The sequence below is a fragment of the Ostrea edulis genome, chromosome 1 (genome assembly GCF_947568905.1).
Source record: "Ostrea edulis chromosome 1, xbOstEdul1.1, whole genome shotgun sequence".
Taxonomy (NCBI): Eukaryota; Metazoa; Mollusca; class Bivalvia; order Ostreida; family Ostreidae; genus Ostrea; species Ostrea edulis.
Window position 1 is genome coordinate 64,004,716 of NC_079164.1, and position 18,256 is coordinate 64,022,971.

At 35.7% G+C, this 18,256-nt stretch overlaps 1 protein-coding gene across 1 annotated transcript in view; it reads left to right on the forward strand.

Moving 5' to 3' along the window:
• Positions 1–18,256, forward strand: part of LOC125647623 (uncharacterized) — a 243,738-nt gene that overhangs the window by 105,700 nt on the left and 119,782 nt on the right. Inside the window, exons 13-15 of the mRNA XM_056143955.1 lie at positions 2,535–2,680; positions 12,805–12,910; positions 15,745–15,912. Of these exons, the coding sequence (XP_055999930.1) occupies positions 2,535–2,680; positions 12,805–12,910; positions 15,745–15,912 (420 nt within the window). The remainder of the gene's footprint in view (positions 1–2,534; positions 2,681–12,804; positions 12,911–15,744; positions 15,913–18,256) is intronic.

Sequence of the window (18,256 nt, forward strand, 5' to 3'; positions counted from 1 at the left end):
ATTATCCTTTCCACCTACCGTCACCATATCATACATATGGACTACCCATGGGATGAAGATGTTCCCTATCGATTTTGAGGTCAAAGGTCACGCGCACTGGACATCGAAGTAGCAATATGGTTCGGTTTGTCATGCCATTTGTTTTTTACACTCAGAAAAGAGGTAGTTTATACCTATTACCAACACCCTTTGGGAGATTGGGGTAAGCGGGAGGTATTCTTAGTGAGCATTGCTCACAGTACCTCTTGTTGATACTGGTACTAATTGTTCAGCAAAAGATCCAACAAAACTAGGAGCTCTTAATCTTATTCGCATAACATGATAAGCAGTGAAGGCCCACTTATTGATAACTTTAAAGCAAATCCTTGTGTAGAACGCTTGGTTTCTTCTCCAGAAGCGTACTGTAAAATATACAGGATGACCCAATGCAATACAACTTTTGCCAGAGTAAATACTTGACTTGTTAACATCCAGCATGTTTCACAGTACATTTCTATTCAGTTTCAAAATATAAACAAACAAAATGTATACATGGTGTTGATTTTTTACTTGCAAGATATTCATATTTTAAAAAAAACCTTGTAAGTCTTATATTTACAAAAGCTTTTACTATGGCGAGTAGAAATTTTGAACATGGCGACTAGAAATTTGAAAATGGCGACCAGAAATATTTTTAGGTCGCCATAATGCGACCTGATAGCAGATGCGACTTGGAGCACTGTATCATGTTTTTTTGATTAATCAATAAAAGCCCTGCTGCAATATGTGATGTTTTTTTTTTTTTTTATATATATATCGGCATTTTTACAAGACAAAAATCCGTCCCTGTATCCGGAAACAATTGTGTCCGCTCACGTTACCAATACGGAACTAACATTTTTTCCACTCGTCAAAACTCGTTTTGATAATTTACTTTACGATTCTGCCTCCTTCAACACTAAGGCCATAACAAATCATAACAGTCCTCCAGATAACTACCACCAAATAAATCTCTACCCAAATTATTTACTCTAAATATTGCAACCCGGCCAATTGAGTCTTTGACCCATTTTTTAAAGTTAAATTGAAAGATTAGGGATTGATTCAATGTGTAAAATACTGCCTCTGAAGAAAAAATAGCATAAAAAGAGTCTTGTTATTAGAATTTGTGTCAATCTAAGGAAGGTAACTCATTTTATTTTTCTTTCATTTAGAAGAATGTGTTCAACCATTTTATATATATACATTGCTCAAGTTGAATTAAATCAACATTCAGATATATTTTGCAATTCAATCGAATTAAAATTAGGTCCTTTGATCCGCTTACGTATATCGCTACACAAGGATCAAAGGATCTAATTTTAATTAGATTGTTTGCAATTCAAACAAATATTGTATAGGGGGAAAAGTCATCAGTGATATACATGTATAAATTTTGCAAGAGTTATCTTTCTTTGAAACATCGTGAATGCGAGAATTGAACACCTAAATTTTAATAATGTTTTCTCATAAAAGGTTAACATATATAAACTTTTAAAAAATATGCATTAATGTATATAATTAGAGGGGAATTTTGGTACTTTTTGGTGGTATTTCGATAACTAATTTCTGTTGGCATTTCGGTAAATTGTGGGCATTTCTGAATTCGTGGTATCCATTTACGTTTTCATCGGACACTGTTGTTTGTGTCCATAATTATCGACTGATACCTTGTCGGATAGATTAAAATCTACCAATATGCCATGTGCCGAATCGATTATTTGAGCGCTTAAAATTACGGCGATTTACAAAACGCCACAAAGAACAAAACTAAAAACCAAACCAAACGCATCTTCACAAGTCGAGGGCTATTGATTAATTAACTCGTTACATAGTAAAAACATCATGCAATGTTCTTTATGTTAATTAAGAAAAGTACCCCATGAAGACCATTGTTTACTTTCTGTTTTTGCTATTTCCAAACTTGCATTTTAAATGATGAATATCAATGGATGATTTAATTTTAGCATATTGTGTCATCCCCTGTCCCAAACCCATGTTTTGAATGGTGACTGATGTCAAGGGTTCGTGCGAGGTTAAGAATCAATAACCCTTGACTTGTGAAGATGAACCAAACGCAGATAGAAACTTGAAAGGAAAACGGAAGTTGGAAAATGAAGGGGGTGAAAATATGACCGAAATTATGTCAATAAAAACTTTAAAGTCGGGGAGTGAAAAATGGGTCGGTCGCGCGTTGACAAACAAACTTCTTTTTAATTTTTGCCATGGGGTAAAAATATTTCATTAGAAGAGAAAGGCCAATAATGTTAGTCATATTGATGGAATGAAGCATCCCGATGTTGTGTGGATTCAATATTGGTTAAATCATTACTCCGTGCTGCTAGGTTTGGGTCATAATGTGGGGTCAAATTTGTCATGGAATCAAAGAGGGGGAAAGAATCTATGATGAAGAACAGCAGGACCAAGGTAACTCAGATAAGCATTGTGGCCCATGGGCATCATTGTTATGATCTGCAGTGCAACCTTTCATAAAACTTCATTGTTGTAATTTTCAGATTTCTATACCTTTTGCACCTCCATCTACATATAGACCAGGAGGATTACAGTTCTACATGGATAAGATCAAGTCCTATGGAGTGCGTGTTATATGGATGTTTATGATCCCTCCTCTTATGGCCTATACTTTATGTGAGGCCAGAAGGTATGATTGATTTAAGTCACCTGAGTGGCCAAGGTATTGTCATTATTTTGAGATTTTTGCAGTTTTTCCCATGGATGAGTCCAATGGATTATTGAAAGTATCTTATTTCTTTTACTTGTTTAGAGTTTTTGACCAATAGCATCTATTTGTTAACTTTTCATATTTTTATACTGTACCCCTTATTGAAGTTTGGAGGGCATATTGTTTTTGTCCTCCCTGGGAATCTGAAACTTAAAGTTTGTTCATAACTATTAATGGGACATAACTATTGATAGGGCAATTAAAACTATATTCTATTTGGGCCCTGCATTTCATGCGGTAGCCTTATAGTAATCACATTGTCTGTCTGTCTGTCCATCAACATTTTTGTTGTGATGCATTAACTCAAAAGACTTTCCACTGTACAGTTTTCAAACTGTGTAGAGAAATAATCTACAATAAGAGGAAGATGCCTATGAATTCTGGGTCACATTACCTTGTCTGTCTGTTTATATGTCAATATCTTTGTTGTGATTTTGTATCTATTGAACATTGTGAAAGGAAGACATTTGAATTATAGAATAGAATTTTAATGAAAAGTAATTATTTGTCCCCTACCGTCGAAGTCGAAGGGGACTTTAAGTTTTTGCTCTGTCCATCAGTCCAGTTTTCTGCATTTTTTCCCCTTTGTTCTTGCAGATATTTATTATACCCCCCCCCCCCCCCCCCCCCCCCCCCCCCCCCGCAACAAGTTGTGGGGGGGGGGGTGTATACTGGAATCGGGTTGTCCGTCTGTAGACGCAATGGTTTCCGGGCTCTAAAGCATTATCCTTTCCACCTACCATCACCATATCATATATATGGACTACCCATGGGATGAAGATGTTCCCTATCGATTTTGGGGTCAAAGGTCAAGCGCACTGTACATCGAAGTAGGAATATGGTTTCCGGGCTCTAAAGTGTTATCCTTTCCACCTACAGTCACCATATCATACATATGGACTACCCATGGGATGAAGATGTTCTCTATCGATTTTGGGGTCCAAAGGTCAAGCGCACTGGACATTAAAGTAGCAATATGGTTTCCGGGCTCTAAAGTGTTATCCTTTCCACCTACAGTCACCATATCATACATATGGACTACCCATGGGATGAAGATGTTCCCTATAGATTTTGGGGTCAAAAGGTCAAAGGTCACGCGCACTGGACATCGAAGTAGCAATATGGTTTCCATTTAAATTCTTTAACGGCTTTTTTCATCACGTTCCTAGATACCTTTTGGATTATAATACTGAAGTTTATTCTGAAGTTTGCGAAAATAAGAAGTTGACGCTGAAGTTTGCAGGAAAATGTACACTCAGAAAAGAGGTAGTTTATACCTTTAACCAACACCCTTTGGGAGATTGGGGTAAGCGGGGGTATTCTTTGTGAGCATTGCTCACAGTACCTCTTGTTTACTTAGTTATGGCTCTTGGACTCGTCTATCATTTTCTTGGAACTGATCCAACACGTGCACATGTCTCTACTGAAAATGAAAGCGAATACCAGAGAATGTCGTAAAAACAGAATGTTTGTCACCTGGTCATTCATTTGTTTCATATTTGGCAGGTTTAGACAGCAGGGCTCGAAATTAACATATGCCTATCAGTCTGTGACTGGTTAAAAGTATGGCGGACTGACTGACATTTGTTATAGTCAGTCCGATGGGACTGGTTAATTTTCTAAAGCATCATTTTGGGAAATATACTTATGAAATTTTATACACACATTTGGAATGCTTCGATCTGTAGATATCAGATGAATCTGATTCGTAAATATAAATCCCACATTTAAGTGTTACAATATTGTCTGAGGCATATTGAGTTTAATTTCATTCTAATAACATTAACAGAATATCTTTAATTAATTCTGGAAAACTCTGTTGGACTGGTAAAATTTTCTACGGACTGGTTGAAATTATACCCCATCAGTCCGACTGGACTTGTGACATAAAAAGTTAGCTTCAAGCCCTGGAGAGACGCAACATTTTGACACGAAAGCGTAGATTGAATTAGGATGATTATTTTTTTAACAATTAATTTAGATTTTGATACTCCACTGTTATGAAAACAGTATTAAGACATCTATACTTGCTATAAGTAGAACACCTTTATCGAAGTTTCCCTCATGTATCTAAACAAAGCGGTAAGAGAGATGTAACAAAATTGACACGAAATTTTACACCCCCGAGCATTAACTTTAAATATCATTAATTTAAAAAAAAACTATTGGATATCTCTTTTAACAGACACATTTAAACGAAAGATATTTTTATGCCCCCCTTTGAAAAAGAGGGGGCATATTGTTTTGCACCTGTCAGTCGGTCTGTAGACCATGTGTTGTCCGCTCAATATTTTGAGAACCATTCACTTGATGATAATGATATTTCATATGTGGGTTAGTTATGAGTAGAAGAGGATCCCTATTGTTTTTCAGGTCAAAAGGTCAAGGGTCAATTTACTCTGGACATAGGAATATAATGTCCGCTCAATATCTTGAGAACCCTTTGCTTGAGAGACATCAAACTTGGCACACTGGTACATCCTAAGGAGTAGATGACCCCTATTGATTTTGAGGTCATATGGTCAAAGGTCAAGGGTCAAACTGGACATAGGAATATACTGTCCGTTAAATATCTCGAGAACCCTTTGCTTGACAGACATCAAACTTGATACACTGGTACACCTTTAAGAGAAGATGACCCCGAATGATTTTGAGGTCACATGGTCAAAAGTCAAGGGTCAAACTTGACATGGGAATATACTGTCTGCTCAGTATCTTGAGAACCTTTTTCTTGACAGACATCAAACTTGGTACACTGGTACGTCTTCAGGAGAAGACGACCCCTATTGATTTTCAGATCACATGGTCAAAGGTCAAGGGTCAAACTGGACATCGGAATATACTGTCAGCTCCATATCTTGAGAACCCTTTGCTTGACAGACTTTAAACTTGGTACACTGGTACATCTTCAGGAGAAGATGACAACTATTGATTTTGAGGTCGCGTGGTCAAAGGTCAAGGGTTAAACTGTACATAGGAATATACTGTCCGCTCAATATCTTGAGAACCCTTTGCTTGACAGACATCAAACTTGGTACACTGGTACATCTTCAGGAGAAGATGACTACTAATTATTTTAAGGTCACATGGTCAAAAGTCAAGGGTCAAATTGGACATAGGAATATACTGTCCGTTCAATATCTTGAGAACTCTTTGCTTGACAGACATCAAACTTGGTACACTGGTACATCTTCAGGAGTTGATGACCCCTATTGATTTTTAGGTCACATGGTCAATCCACTCTTGACATAGGAAGATATTGTCTGCTCAATATTTTGAATTGATGATACTACTCTCAATTAAATGATGTGTGTGTGTATAACCCTTTTCAATTTTGCACCAGGGGGGGGGGGGGGGGCATATGTGTTTTACAAACATCTCTTGTTATATTGAAAATACAATCAGGAAAATTGGGTAGAATGATTTTGTGTGAAGCTGGTGAAGTGTCATTTCTGCAGGTGATGAGAAAAAATTTCACAGATAAAGTCCACTGATTTGCAACAAAAACAATGGTAAAAAGGTTGAATACTACACTGACAATCTTTGAAACATCATTAGTTATTAAATATGAGGATTGCGAAATTGATTTATTAGTTTATTCATGAAAATTGTGAAACAATGGGAAATTAACAGCGATTTAGATAGACATAATGCAATATCCTTGACAGTCTATGCGAAAGACTGTTGGACCTGACCGATGTGCAGTGCCTCACTCGGGTCCGATTCATCATTTTTTACACTGGATTGAAATGTCCAATGTCTTGGTGTCCGGTTTTGAGCTTTACTATTTTGATGCGGAGTCATTTAAATGTTTGTTATAAGTAAAAAATATCACACAAATCCAAATATGTAAATGAAAGTGATTCAAAAACCACATGGACCGTCTAAAGTATTATACGGGAGGGATCCCCGGTATAGTATTAGGCCACTGATAAAATATGTTGTGTTTCCGCTAACTCGACTGACCCTAAATTATAGCCCCGACCCTAGAAATTTTTTCCGCTAATTTGAAAAAAAAATTCATCATTTTTCCGGAAAGAATATATTCTCGGTTCTTGGTTTTCTTTTTAGTTAGACATTGAGATGAAGTCATTCAAACGCTTTAACGATGTACAAAATTGCATGGTATTGTGTCAAACGTTTAAACAACATTGATAATGTTTGTAACTAACAGCATGGCATGATGGTTGACCTAGTACTGTACCTTCATGCTTGCCTCACGCAACGGTGCTTTGACAATTGAAGTTAACAGACAGCCGAAAGACTTTGCCAAGTGTCATGTTTCCATAGAAGACTTTCTTTTGTTAAAATTGCCAACTCCTATGGTGTTTTTATGGAGGTCATGATGCAGAGTGACAGACATTATATAGTGCACTTGAATGTCCAGTCTATCAAATTTGTATGCACATCCATGGTTTCTGCTGCAGTTCTAACTGAATACACTATGAAAAAGGCCACAAATAAAGCAGTGAACGCATCCGAGTTGTTGATGGCTGTTGAGAGCCCGGGGGGGGGGGGGGGGGGGGGGGTGTGCAGACTTCTTTTTTTTTTAAATAAAAATTTATGTCTGGTAAAAAGTGTTAGCTGGAAGAGAGTTGGATCCCATTAGGATAAGTGGGATCTGCCCAGACTGTCTTCCTACCCTTGTTCCATTTAGATTGTGAAAGTACATTCAGAAATGAATTAATAAACTTAAAATATGTTAATGATGTTGATATTTTGGTGATTTTTTAATATTTTTTTTCAAAATCATCATATTATTTTCCTGTCAAACATATCCAATAGTAGTATTCCCATGACAACCAATCTAAATGTAGAAACAATATAGCTGGTACTTGTATAGCATAGGGGCATAAAGGAGTTAACTTTAATTTGTGTTTTGTGCTATACGTTTCATTGAAAAATATTGTTTCTTCTAAAACATCTGGAAATAATCCTCAGCCAATAAGAGGTGAAATGCTAAGATTGAAAGTTTACTTACAATGCAATTTAAGCAAAATTTTATATTGAAAGTATAACATTCAATAGATCATTGAACTTGTTAGAGTTTACAATGTTTTCTTATACTTTGAAAAAATAAAATTTAAAAAAGAAATAAAATTTATTTCGTACCTACCCTATTTTTTTCTGGAACGTTGGCAGAAACTCAACAATTTTTGTCGTTGGCCTTACTAGTATAATAAATAAGATTTCCTTGGTTTTTGCATTTTCACGTGTTTTACTTTTTAACATTAGGTTTTTCGGTCTGACAGAATTTGGTTCAGTCCGGTGTGTTCATTGATTACACAGGACAGAATGTCCTGTGTGGTCCTAAAAACTTTCGCATAGACTACCTTGACAGCAAATTTTGTACGGAAGCCGATAGGTGGCAGGGTATAGAATTAATATTTATTTAACTGGCGGCCGCCACTTAATTTATGTGGCGGCCCGCCACTTAATTTAACTGGCGGCTGCCACTTGTCTGGCGTCCGCCACTTATTATCTGGCGGCCGCCACTTTATTTATCTTGCGACCGCCACTTAATTTATCTGGCAGCCGCCATATAAATTAACTGGCGACCGCCACTCAGTTTAAATCATTTATATGGCTGTCACCAGTTCAATTCCTCTCTCTTTCTCTATCTCTCTCTCAAGATGAAAGGGGTGCAATTCCTCCCAATGCTTAGTAATATGTATGTGATATATATAAATATATACAATTAAGAGCATTAAATTATTGTTTTTCGATTGTACTGTTAAATACGTAGAACCACGGAGCTGACCCTCCATTTTTTTCACAACGTTCAATTTCTATTATTTTCACATGCAAACTATAATTATTTTCACATGTGAAATAAGATTAATTGGCGGATTGGCCCCTACCCCACTCTTTTTGTGGTAGTAATGAATGGTAAAACAGAGCTCCAGATAAGGTGCGTAAGAGCGTAAATACTCATTAATTTTTACCAAATACGCATTTAAGGACGACAGACCTAATTCGAAATTTTGCACTTCTGCGCAGAAAGCCGCGCACATCGCTATTTACAGTCTGTGCATTGTGACGTCGCTGTAATTGTTTCATCACATTATGAACATGCGAAATTTACGAACTGAACTTGAGACTGTATATTTCTTTCATTATACAAGTAATACATCTTATTTTAATCCATATTTAATATGAATTCTTCAATAAAGTCGATTTATAGCATTTTCGTAGCTTTTGTATCTGTGAATCATCTATCTGTCCGTGACTCTGCCGTGTATTATGTGCAATTTCTGGGATTCCGTAATTGTCCGTGTTTTTACAACCTCCCGCGCATATGCCATGAATCAAACTGTCATAGGCATGCACAACGAAGTAAAAAAAAAGTGGACTCTTTTGTTATTAAAATTTTACTTCTGAATATAGTTTATATCATGAATATTCTTATCAATAGTAATTACTGTATTACTCCATAAACAATTAACGATTTACGGCATGCACCAGAAGCGTATTAATCAAAAACCGACGATAATTTCTATTTACAACCAACTACGGAAAAGAGGGTAGAATTATATTTTGAAATCTTTCGACCTTTCACTAAAACGACACAGAAAAAAATGACTAAAACCGTATCAATCAACAACAACGGAAGAACAGAGGCAGGGTCGGGGGGGTGGGGGGGGGGTTAGTTTCTCTCTCGGCTGACAATAAACACGCTATCGCCCCTACTCATTGGATAGATATTTTATTATTATACCAAAGCAGAATAATTCCTCTTCTGACAACAAAGCAAATCGTTCCGTCATAATGTTGGGAATAGCTGCTATAGTTGTGACGTTGAATGCGCCGCTGGGCTTTGTATTTGACGTCACAATGCCGAATTGCGCGGAAAATCGATGCTGCCGGTGAATAGTTTGAAGACTCACCCTAGCGCAGATCTTAGCATAAAACCGATCACACGGCAGAGATACATTTACTTTGGTGAAAATAGTCGGCTTATCGCATCTTTTAATATAGAGAAAAATACATTCAGGTAGAATAATGCTTTAGTTACTCATGTCTGAGATTGCAATTGCCAATCAACACGTACCACGTACATGTATTACATAAACATGTATATGCATTTACATTCAATACAAGTACAAGTACATGCAGAAATGTAAGAATTACTTTATTAAAATAAATTTATGCTACTCTGAAGCTTAACTTATAAAAATGTTTCAGGGAATAAAAGTCCAATTTGTTTCTGAGAGTGTTCATCAGAAAAATCTTATAAATGATGATGACACTTGAAGTACATGTTAGATCCTATCTTGAAACTGTACGATAGGTCATGTACTTGATCTCTTATCAGTATAAAATATGTATGCTTTTATTCAAACATTTGAACTTTTTAAATTTATTTAGAAACGTTAAAGATAAAGAAAATGAAAAGAAAATGTGCGCATTACATATACACTATATACAAATCCGTTGTCTTAATCTGCATACTGAGCTCTATATCGGATTTACTGAATTTGTGACAGTTCATACATTACATATTTTGACACCACCCCTGGAATATCATGCAATGACTCAGTGTTTACATATGATTGGTGAACTTTTTCCTAATCCATATGATTATTTAGTATAAAGGAAAAGTATGAAACTAAAAGTAGAAAACCTATCCATTTCTTATTTAATGTCATTTTCCTTGAAAACTGCCCAAAAATCGTCCTTTGACATGCTCCCCTGAAAAAGAATTGCTGATGACCCATACTTTTTTTCTTACAATTAGTAAGATTATTGTCTTTTTAAAATCATTCTTTAATTTGGATTAAAACTCTATTGTAGATTTTTTTTAATTTTAACTTTTATATTGCACATTGGAAATTTTCCTATATTTCCTTTGCAATTACGACTACTTCATAGCCAACTTTTGAAACGCCCCCCGCTGAAAATCAAATACGATTTTCATTTGTTTTTTCCATTGATTTTAACTCATTAATGCATGCTTTACCTTATATCAAAATTTGAATAAAATCTCTATTGTAGAAACGAATTAGGTCCGTCACCCTTAAGTTGAAAATCAGGTGTACAATTATGCATTAGCAAATGTAAATACACTTCGCAATCCTAAAGTAATGCGTACATATGATAGAATAATGTGAGTACGAATTATCTATTCAATAGAATTGAGGTTAGCTCAGCGCTTAATTTTACATGAAATATAATCTCTATGAAAAACGTTTAGATGAGAAAGACAATTTTGAAAGATGGCTTAGAGATAACTCAAAACAACTGTATTATGTACAAGCCTAATACTGTTATACTTCTTTCTTAAAGAGGTAGATTGCGGTCGAAAGCAGGGGGGGGGGGGGGGGGAAACTTGTATTATCAATCGTAGACAATTGATTGCTTGCTGCTCCAAACATGGCACAGAAAATGTAATCGGACAAACGATACTTCTTCCGTTTAACTTTAACTGAAAGTTTTTTACTGAAAGGCCGCTCCTGCAGCATTGTATCACTAACTATTTAAAAGCATTTGCGAGAATGGAAGTCGCGCATTTATTTACCGACTTCCATCACGCATGCACTCGTTTTACACAGGTGGAGGAAAACCAATTCTTGGTTAACAGTACAAGGTGAGGGTAATCCGGCCGTAATTTGCAGTGAAAACTAAGTGCAAATAATCTACATGGGCAGAAATAAGTTAGTCTAAATTTTAAAAAGTGCTATAGAAAGACACAAAATCTTTTGAAAACTGATATATTTTGATCAAAAATGCTTTAATTTACAGTATGACAAATAGTTTTGTTTGTTTGTTTGGTGTTTATGAAATTTATTCAATACTGTACAATAAAAACTTGTATATTTATGGGTGAAAATCCTTTGTAGTTCTTTTTATCATAAACTCTTCATTCTTTATTATCATTGGGATTTTGAAATTTATCATGAGGTATTAAATTTTGATATGTCAGACACTCGTTCACATAATATCGATTAAGTGATCGAATTCTGTATTAGTGGCAAATATAATCAGTAAATTAACAAAATACTCTTTTGACTTTTTTTGGAAAGCAAAATACTCATTGATTTGAAAATCAGGGGGTAAATACTCGTTGTATAAAATTATCTGGAGCTCTGGTAAAAATGTAATAATGAATGAACTGATCAATTGAAGAATGAACGGAGCCCTTTCCCTCCAATTTAGGAGTACGAAGTTTGGACAAAAGAGACATTTTAGGTTCCTTTTCTGCTTGTCAACAATTGTAGAAGACAATTTCTCCTTCGGCTGTCCCTATGCACTTTGAAAAACGATGCTGTGTGTTTGCGTACTATTCTAAATCTTTCCAAAATAATCAATCAGCGATACGAATTACATTGTTTTTGCAATTGGCAGCCGCCATATATGAATTAAGTGGCGGCCGCCAGATAAAATAACTGGCGGCTGCCAGTTAATTTATATGGCGGCCGCCAGATAATAAGTGGCAGCCGCCAGTTAATAAGTGGCGGCCGCCAGTTAAATTAAGTGGCGGCCGCCAGTTAAATAAATATTAATTCTATACCCTGGCACCTATCGGCTTCCATAATTTTTGATCAAATACAAATTTAGCGATTTCAATAGAAATGGGTATAAATTATGTATTTAGCGAGAGCTAATTTTCGTGACTTTATAATTCCAGGAAAGATGACTATTATACCTTCATTATGGAATAAATTGTTAGTGATATTCAATTTAATTTAAGCAATCTCATCACTCTTGCTTATAATGCCAAAATTAAATCCTTGCTAAAAATCTACTTATACAGTACTTTATTCACATTTCAGATGAAATAAAATTCTATGATTATGAGTTTATGTAATTTTGGAAAATGAAAGGATAAATTTCACCACCCTCGCACAATTTTAACAGGATTAAATCTTATTAGTGTGATACTTCAAAACTGACCAATCAAAACTGCCAATTTTCAAGCTTTTTATCTCTCAAAGTTTGATTGCATGTGCATGGTCACTTGGGCTTTAATTCCCCTGTAATTTAGTAATGAATTGGAAAATTGTATTTTGTCTAAATAAAACTGAATATTTTTAATTTTACAGTAACAATATGACTTCATTTCATGGTTATCAATGGGCTGCTCTAGGACAGTATGGTTGGTGGTTCCCCTACGAGAACCAGTATTATTCAGGTTGTCGTGATCCAAATGTAAGTATAGCATTAACATAAAAAGATTATTTCAAATGTCACTATATGTGTATAGACATATATATATATATATTTTTAACCAAAAATCAAAAAAGATTAAATGTAATATACTAGCAGGAAAAAGAAGCTGTGCATTATAAAATTTAGTATAATTTGTCTATATTGTTTAAATTTATAAAATCTAAACGATAAAGATGATGTTTTTTAACAATGTCGGATAGTACCCGACTCAGATGCATGGACTTTTTCATGGTTAGTGAACACATGTTGTTTCTTGTATGCATCAGTTTTAGTGGCCAATACTGTTTGGAGTAAGAAGTCTAAAAGGTTTGTTTGGACACTATTTGTTAAGGAAAGCACTTTAGTTTTGACAAAATTTATCCATCTGTCATGCCATGACTTAGCGAAAACCAACATAATCGTGCTGTTGGGATGCTTCAAGCTGGAATGGCACAAAATATCGTAGCAAGACACTTTGGAGTTCATAGGAACACCATCCAGTCATTATGGAGACGTTTCCAACAATCTGGTAACACTCGGGATCGACCTCATTCTGGGTGTACTTGTGTGACGTCGCGTCGACAGGACAACCACATTAGACTTGTGCACCTGAGAAATCGATTCCAGACAGCAAGTTTGACTGATCGTAACATTCCTGGACTTCAACCAATCAGTCTAAGAACTGCGTTATTGTCTGCGCGAGCACAATATCAGATCAAGACATCCAGTGGTGCGCCCAATTCTGCTTCAACGTCATCGTATCGCTAGACTAGCATGGTCCAGACGACATCTGCGATTCAGAATACAGGACTGGGCCAATATTCTGTTCACTGATGAATCCAGATTTCATTTGGATAGCATTGTAGAGTGTATCGTCGCATTGGGGAGCGGTACCAGGACGCTTGTGTTGTGCAACGTCGACAATTCGGTGGAGGTAATGTTATGGTAGGGGGTGGAATAACAGCGTGTGGAAGGATCCCTCTACAAATTGTCAATGGAAATCTCACCAGCATACGCTATCGAGATGAAATTGTTCAGCGCCATGTGGTACCCTTCATACAGAGACAGCAAAATCACATCACTCTGCAGCAAGACAACGCAAGGCCACATATTGCACGTGTAGTCAGGGACTTTTTTGTTCAACAGAATGTCTATTTCTTGGCTTGGCCAGCTGTTTCCCCAGATTTATCACCAATCGAGCATGTCTGGGATGAAATGGAACGACGTCTATGCCATTTACCAAATCAGCCAGTGACATTAGCTGATTTAGACCAGGCTTTAATCAACATCTGGAACAACATCCCTCAAGCATTTCTGAACGCTTTAGTGGCATCAATGAGGCGCCGTTGTCAAGCATGCGTGAATGCAAATGGTGGTTACACGCGTTATTAACTATGTTAATTCAAGTTCGAATTCGAGGGTGCTGAAATTGACGTTGTTTGACGTTAGCATTAATGGATTATGAAATGTAGTAACGAATACATTTGTTAACAGTATTATAAAAACTAAAATTTGTTCATTGTTATTTTTTATTATTTTTTCATATATTAAATAATGCACAGTTTCTTTTTTCCGCTAGTATATATATTGTTTTTGGCCTTCAGCATATTTTACAGCACATTTGTGATCTAGCTGAATATCAAGTGTTAGCTCCATGCCTTTCTTCAGATGATCTGACACCTTAGTCACATACAATACCATGAATTTGTTTTTCACAAGAGATTTCAATTTACCAGTGTATGCGAATGATTTTTAATTTTACCAGACATTCGGTCTGGTAAACAATCTAGGTTTAGCAGACCAAAAATGATTTTACCAGACCAAATTTTCTTATGTACAAAATTCAGTCTGCGCTTATAATGTTTCTGACAATAAGCCTATAGGGCAAGTGAGAGTACAAAATTTGGTAGCCTAAATAAGATTTTACTAGCCAAATGTTGAGTAGGAATGATTCAACATGATTCGAAATTTTAAATTTAAACATTTTTAATGAATACATAACAAAACAAGTGCAGCTGTCTTTCAACTTCTAATTCTGTCATTTCGCAGTCAGTATCTTCAGAATCCTCCAATTCCTATTCTTCTAGTTCTTTATAATCACTCCCAGTCATCCTAATAAAGGTAAAAACAAGGGTTAATCACTAGCTCTGAGTCACATATTTTGAACGTCAGTGAGGCAGTCACAAGTGTAATTGTCAATCTGATTAAAATCAGATCCTCGATCCGCTCCTCTTTCTTCATCTTGTCGCTACACGTTGTGTAGTGACAATAAAAAAAAAGAGATGAAGAAAGAGGAGCGGATCGAGGATCTGATTTTAATCATATTGTTGTTGCTATTTGGGCGCAAAGTGTTTACACTATTTATATTATTTTCGTGTCCTTTTACAGAATCAATTCTATAATTATCAGAGCCAGACACGAACTTAAAATTTGCAGTGTTTTCCTTTCTGCACCAGATGCAATATTTGAGATCATCATTGTATTCAAATCAGGACCAGTTCTCCTGCCAAGCACGCTAACATATTTTCTTTGTCGCTTTGTTTCCTCACATTTCTTCTTGAGCGGCAACTTTCTCTGTAAGAATGGATTATTTCACTGATTTCCTGCAAGGAATTGCACATTCTTTATATTTTAGTAGGGAATCATAATCCCCACTGGAAATATATAAATGGCTTACAGGGCATGTGTGTCAATAATACTTGGTAGCCCGATCTCGATTTTGCTAATTTTTCAAGAAGTTTTCATTAAAGTCTCTTCAATTCATTGAAACAAACTCAAATGCCATATCAACACATACTACAAAGTTCATGCTTTTATATGAATACTTGCACTAGGCACTGCCATGTTCTACAGCATTTAAAGGATGGATGGGCATTGATTCTACATATGATTTAAAAGGATTAAGCACAGACCACTGGAAGAGGGTAATGAGAAGACATCTATTTGCTGATCGAGTTCAGGAAAATTATAGAGGAACCAGTAGAAAGAACAAATGGTTGGAGGTAAGTTCTAGATAAAGGATGATTGTTTCTACAATATAAAAGCATTAAACTGCTACCTCAACATAAGAATAGCATACATGCCAACTTTTAAAAAATCCTGATGTGGGATTTTGTGTGCGTCGACCTTTTTTCAAAGCTCTAAATTCACAATATTTTACCATGAAAATAAATATTTGTCTTTTCAAATAAAATATCAATCTAATCATTGTACATGTATCATTATATTAACACACCATCAAGTGTGTTTGACCATTAACTATTAAAAGAAAATCACTTTGAAAGATATACATAATTAATTTATTAAAATAATCTATTACAGCCTCATCAGTGTTAATAACAACTGCGATTGTTTTGTCATATTTGTTATGTCCCTCCTTTTTTTACACACTGGGGAATTTGCTCAGATGTATAAAAATGTACAAAATGTGGCATGTCTCAAATTGATATAATATAAAAACAATCCTGGTTTTTTTTTCCCTCTTGCTGTAGAGTACTGTTAATGTCAAAAGGGGTCGCCTGTTGGTGGAGTTAATCTTGGGCTTCCATTGATAACTGGAGTTTCAGATGATGATTAAGTATGCTCTGTTGATGAAAGGCATTTTCTGCTGTTGTTAACTCTTGTAAATTCTCTGACTTGTGCTGCTGTTACAAGTATATCCAATGAATCTATAAAGAAACAACAACAATTTTTTTAGCATTTGGGAGTAAAACATAGATGCTGAGAGGGGCCATGGAATTTTAAAAGGTGACCTGACCTATTACATGAAAGATCCTATGCATACATTACACCCAACAATTTATTAGCTACTTATAAAATTTCAGTTTGCTCGAATTATTATGAAATCTAAATTCGAATTTAAAACCATTTATTACAAAATATATATGGACATAAATTCTATTGATATTTAAAAACTTTGACCACGGAATTAGTCTGATTACTGAAACTTTAGAACTTTATCCCCTGGTATGATCTATTGTAGGAATCATGGAACGAAAACTTTGAATATGACACTCTTACAGTCATGTTATGATATGTATGGCTGAGCAGGGAAAATTTAAGACACCAGACCAGAAACTGCATATATATTGGTGTAAACATTAAATGAATTGACACTAGATATGAAAATAGTTTAGATAGGGGATTCTTTTTAATACACAATATTATAGTTAAAAAAAAAAGTATTGTGTAGCTCTTAGCACAGGTGCTTGGGTTCATGACCACCCCCCCCCCCCCACCCCCCCCCCCCCCCCCTTGAATAACCTAGCTACATGAATTGTTATATTCAATGGGGGAAATTCTTAAAAAGAGCTATTTTGGGGTATGCATGACATTGTTGACATGCATTAGTAGGATTTTCAACAAGAAATAATTTAAATCAAGTCGTGCAGGTTATTTGGCCAATTCGGGAGAATATGGGATTGGGGGGGGGGGTCGTCCTGAACCCAAGCACCTGTAGCTCTTAGTACATGTATACACATGACATGGGCATGTATTATTATCAGTCCCTGATTTAACTATTACTATTAACTAATACATAATTGTCTGCTAAGACTAACTTACTTTGTGTGCCGGTCCATTCTGCTCTTACAGTGGGGCCTACCGCACGCCTTTATCCAACGTAAACATTAATCTTTATGTGATTTTGGGTTTGGAAATGGGATAAACATTACTTCTAGTATCCTTTCTGGGTAACGTGAATCACTGTTGCATTTCCCCGATGCACACAATTCCACCAAGGTTAAGGTTGTTCTCTCAGTTCAATTTTACACTTCCACTGTGTACAGTTCACGACAATGCTATTTATAAAAAAAAAAAAGAGAGAGAGAAGGGAGGGCAACCAGTCTGTCTAAAAATCGACCTCTGTACATAAAAAATTATCAACTTTGCATGTAATGATCAAAGGGGGGTAGAGCCATTGTTGTACGTGCCTGATAATTATATAAGTGATCACTTGAGTAATTGCAGTACAGTTCAGTCCATGTTTTTACAAGTACAACGGCTAATGTCACAATTTGCCTTGCATTTACAGCGAATAACGTTTAAAAGTTTATCTGGCGCGACTTGTAATTTAGTTTTAACGGATACAAGAATTGCTGAAAGCAGTGATAAGCCCCAGTTCGAAGGATCCAAATTAATAATTTCTTTAGTCCACTCTATGACTTAAAAAAATTATTGCAGTGCTCCTCTTCTGCAGCTGTAGTTAGTAGTTAGTGGCAATGACTGAACTTATAAAAATGATATTGTGTTAGACAATACTTCACAAAGCAAATCTCCTATAACTGTCTCTATGGTATTCCATCGTACAAAGTCGATATGACATCGACACCAGAAGATATCTTTTTC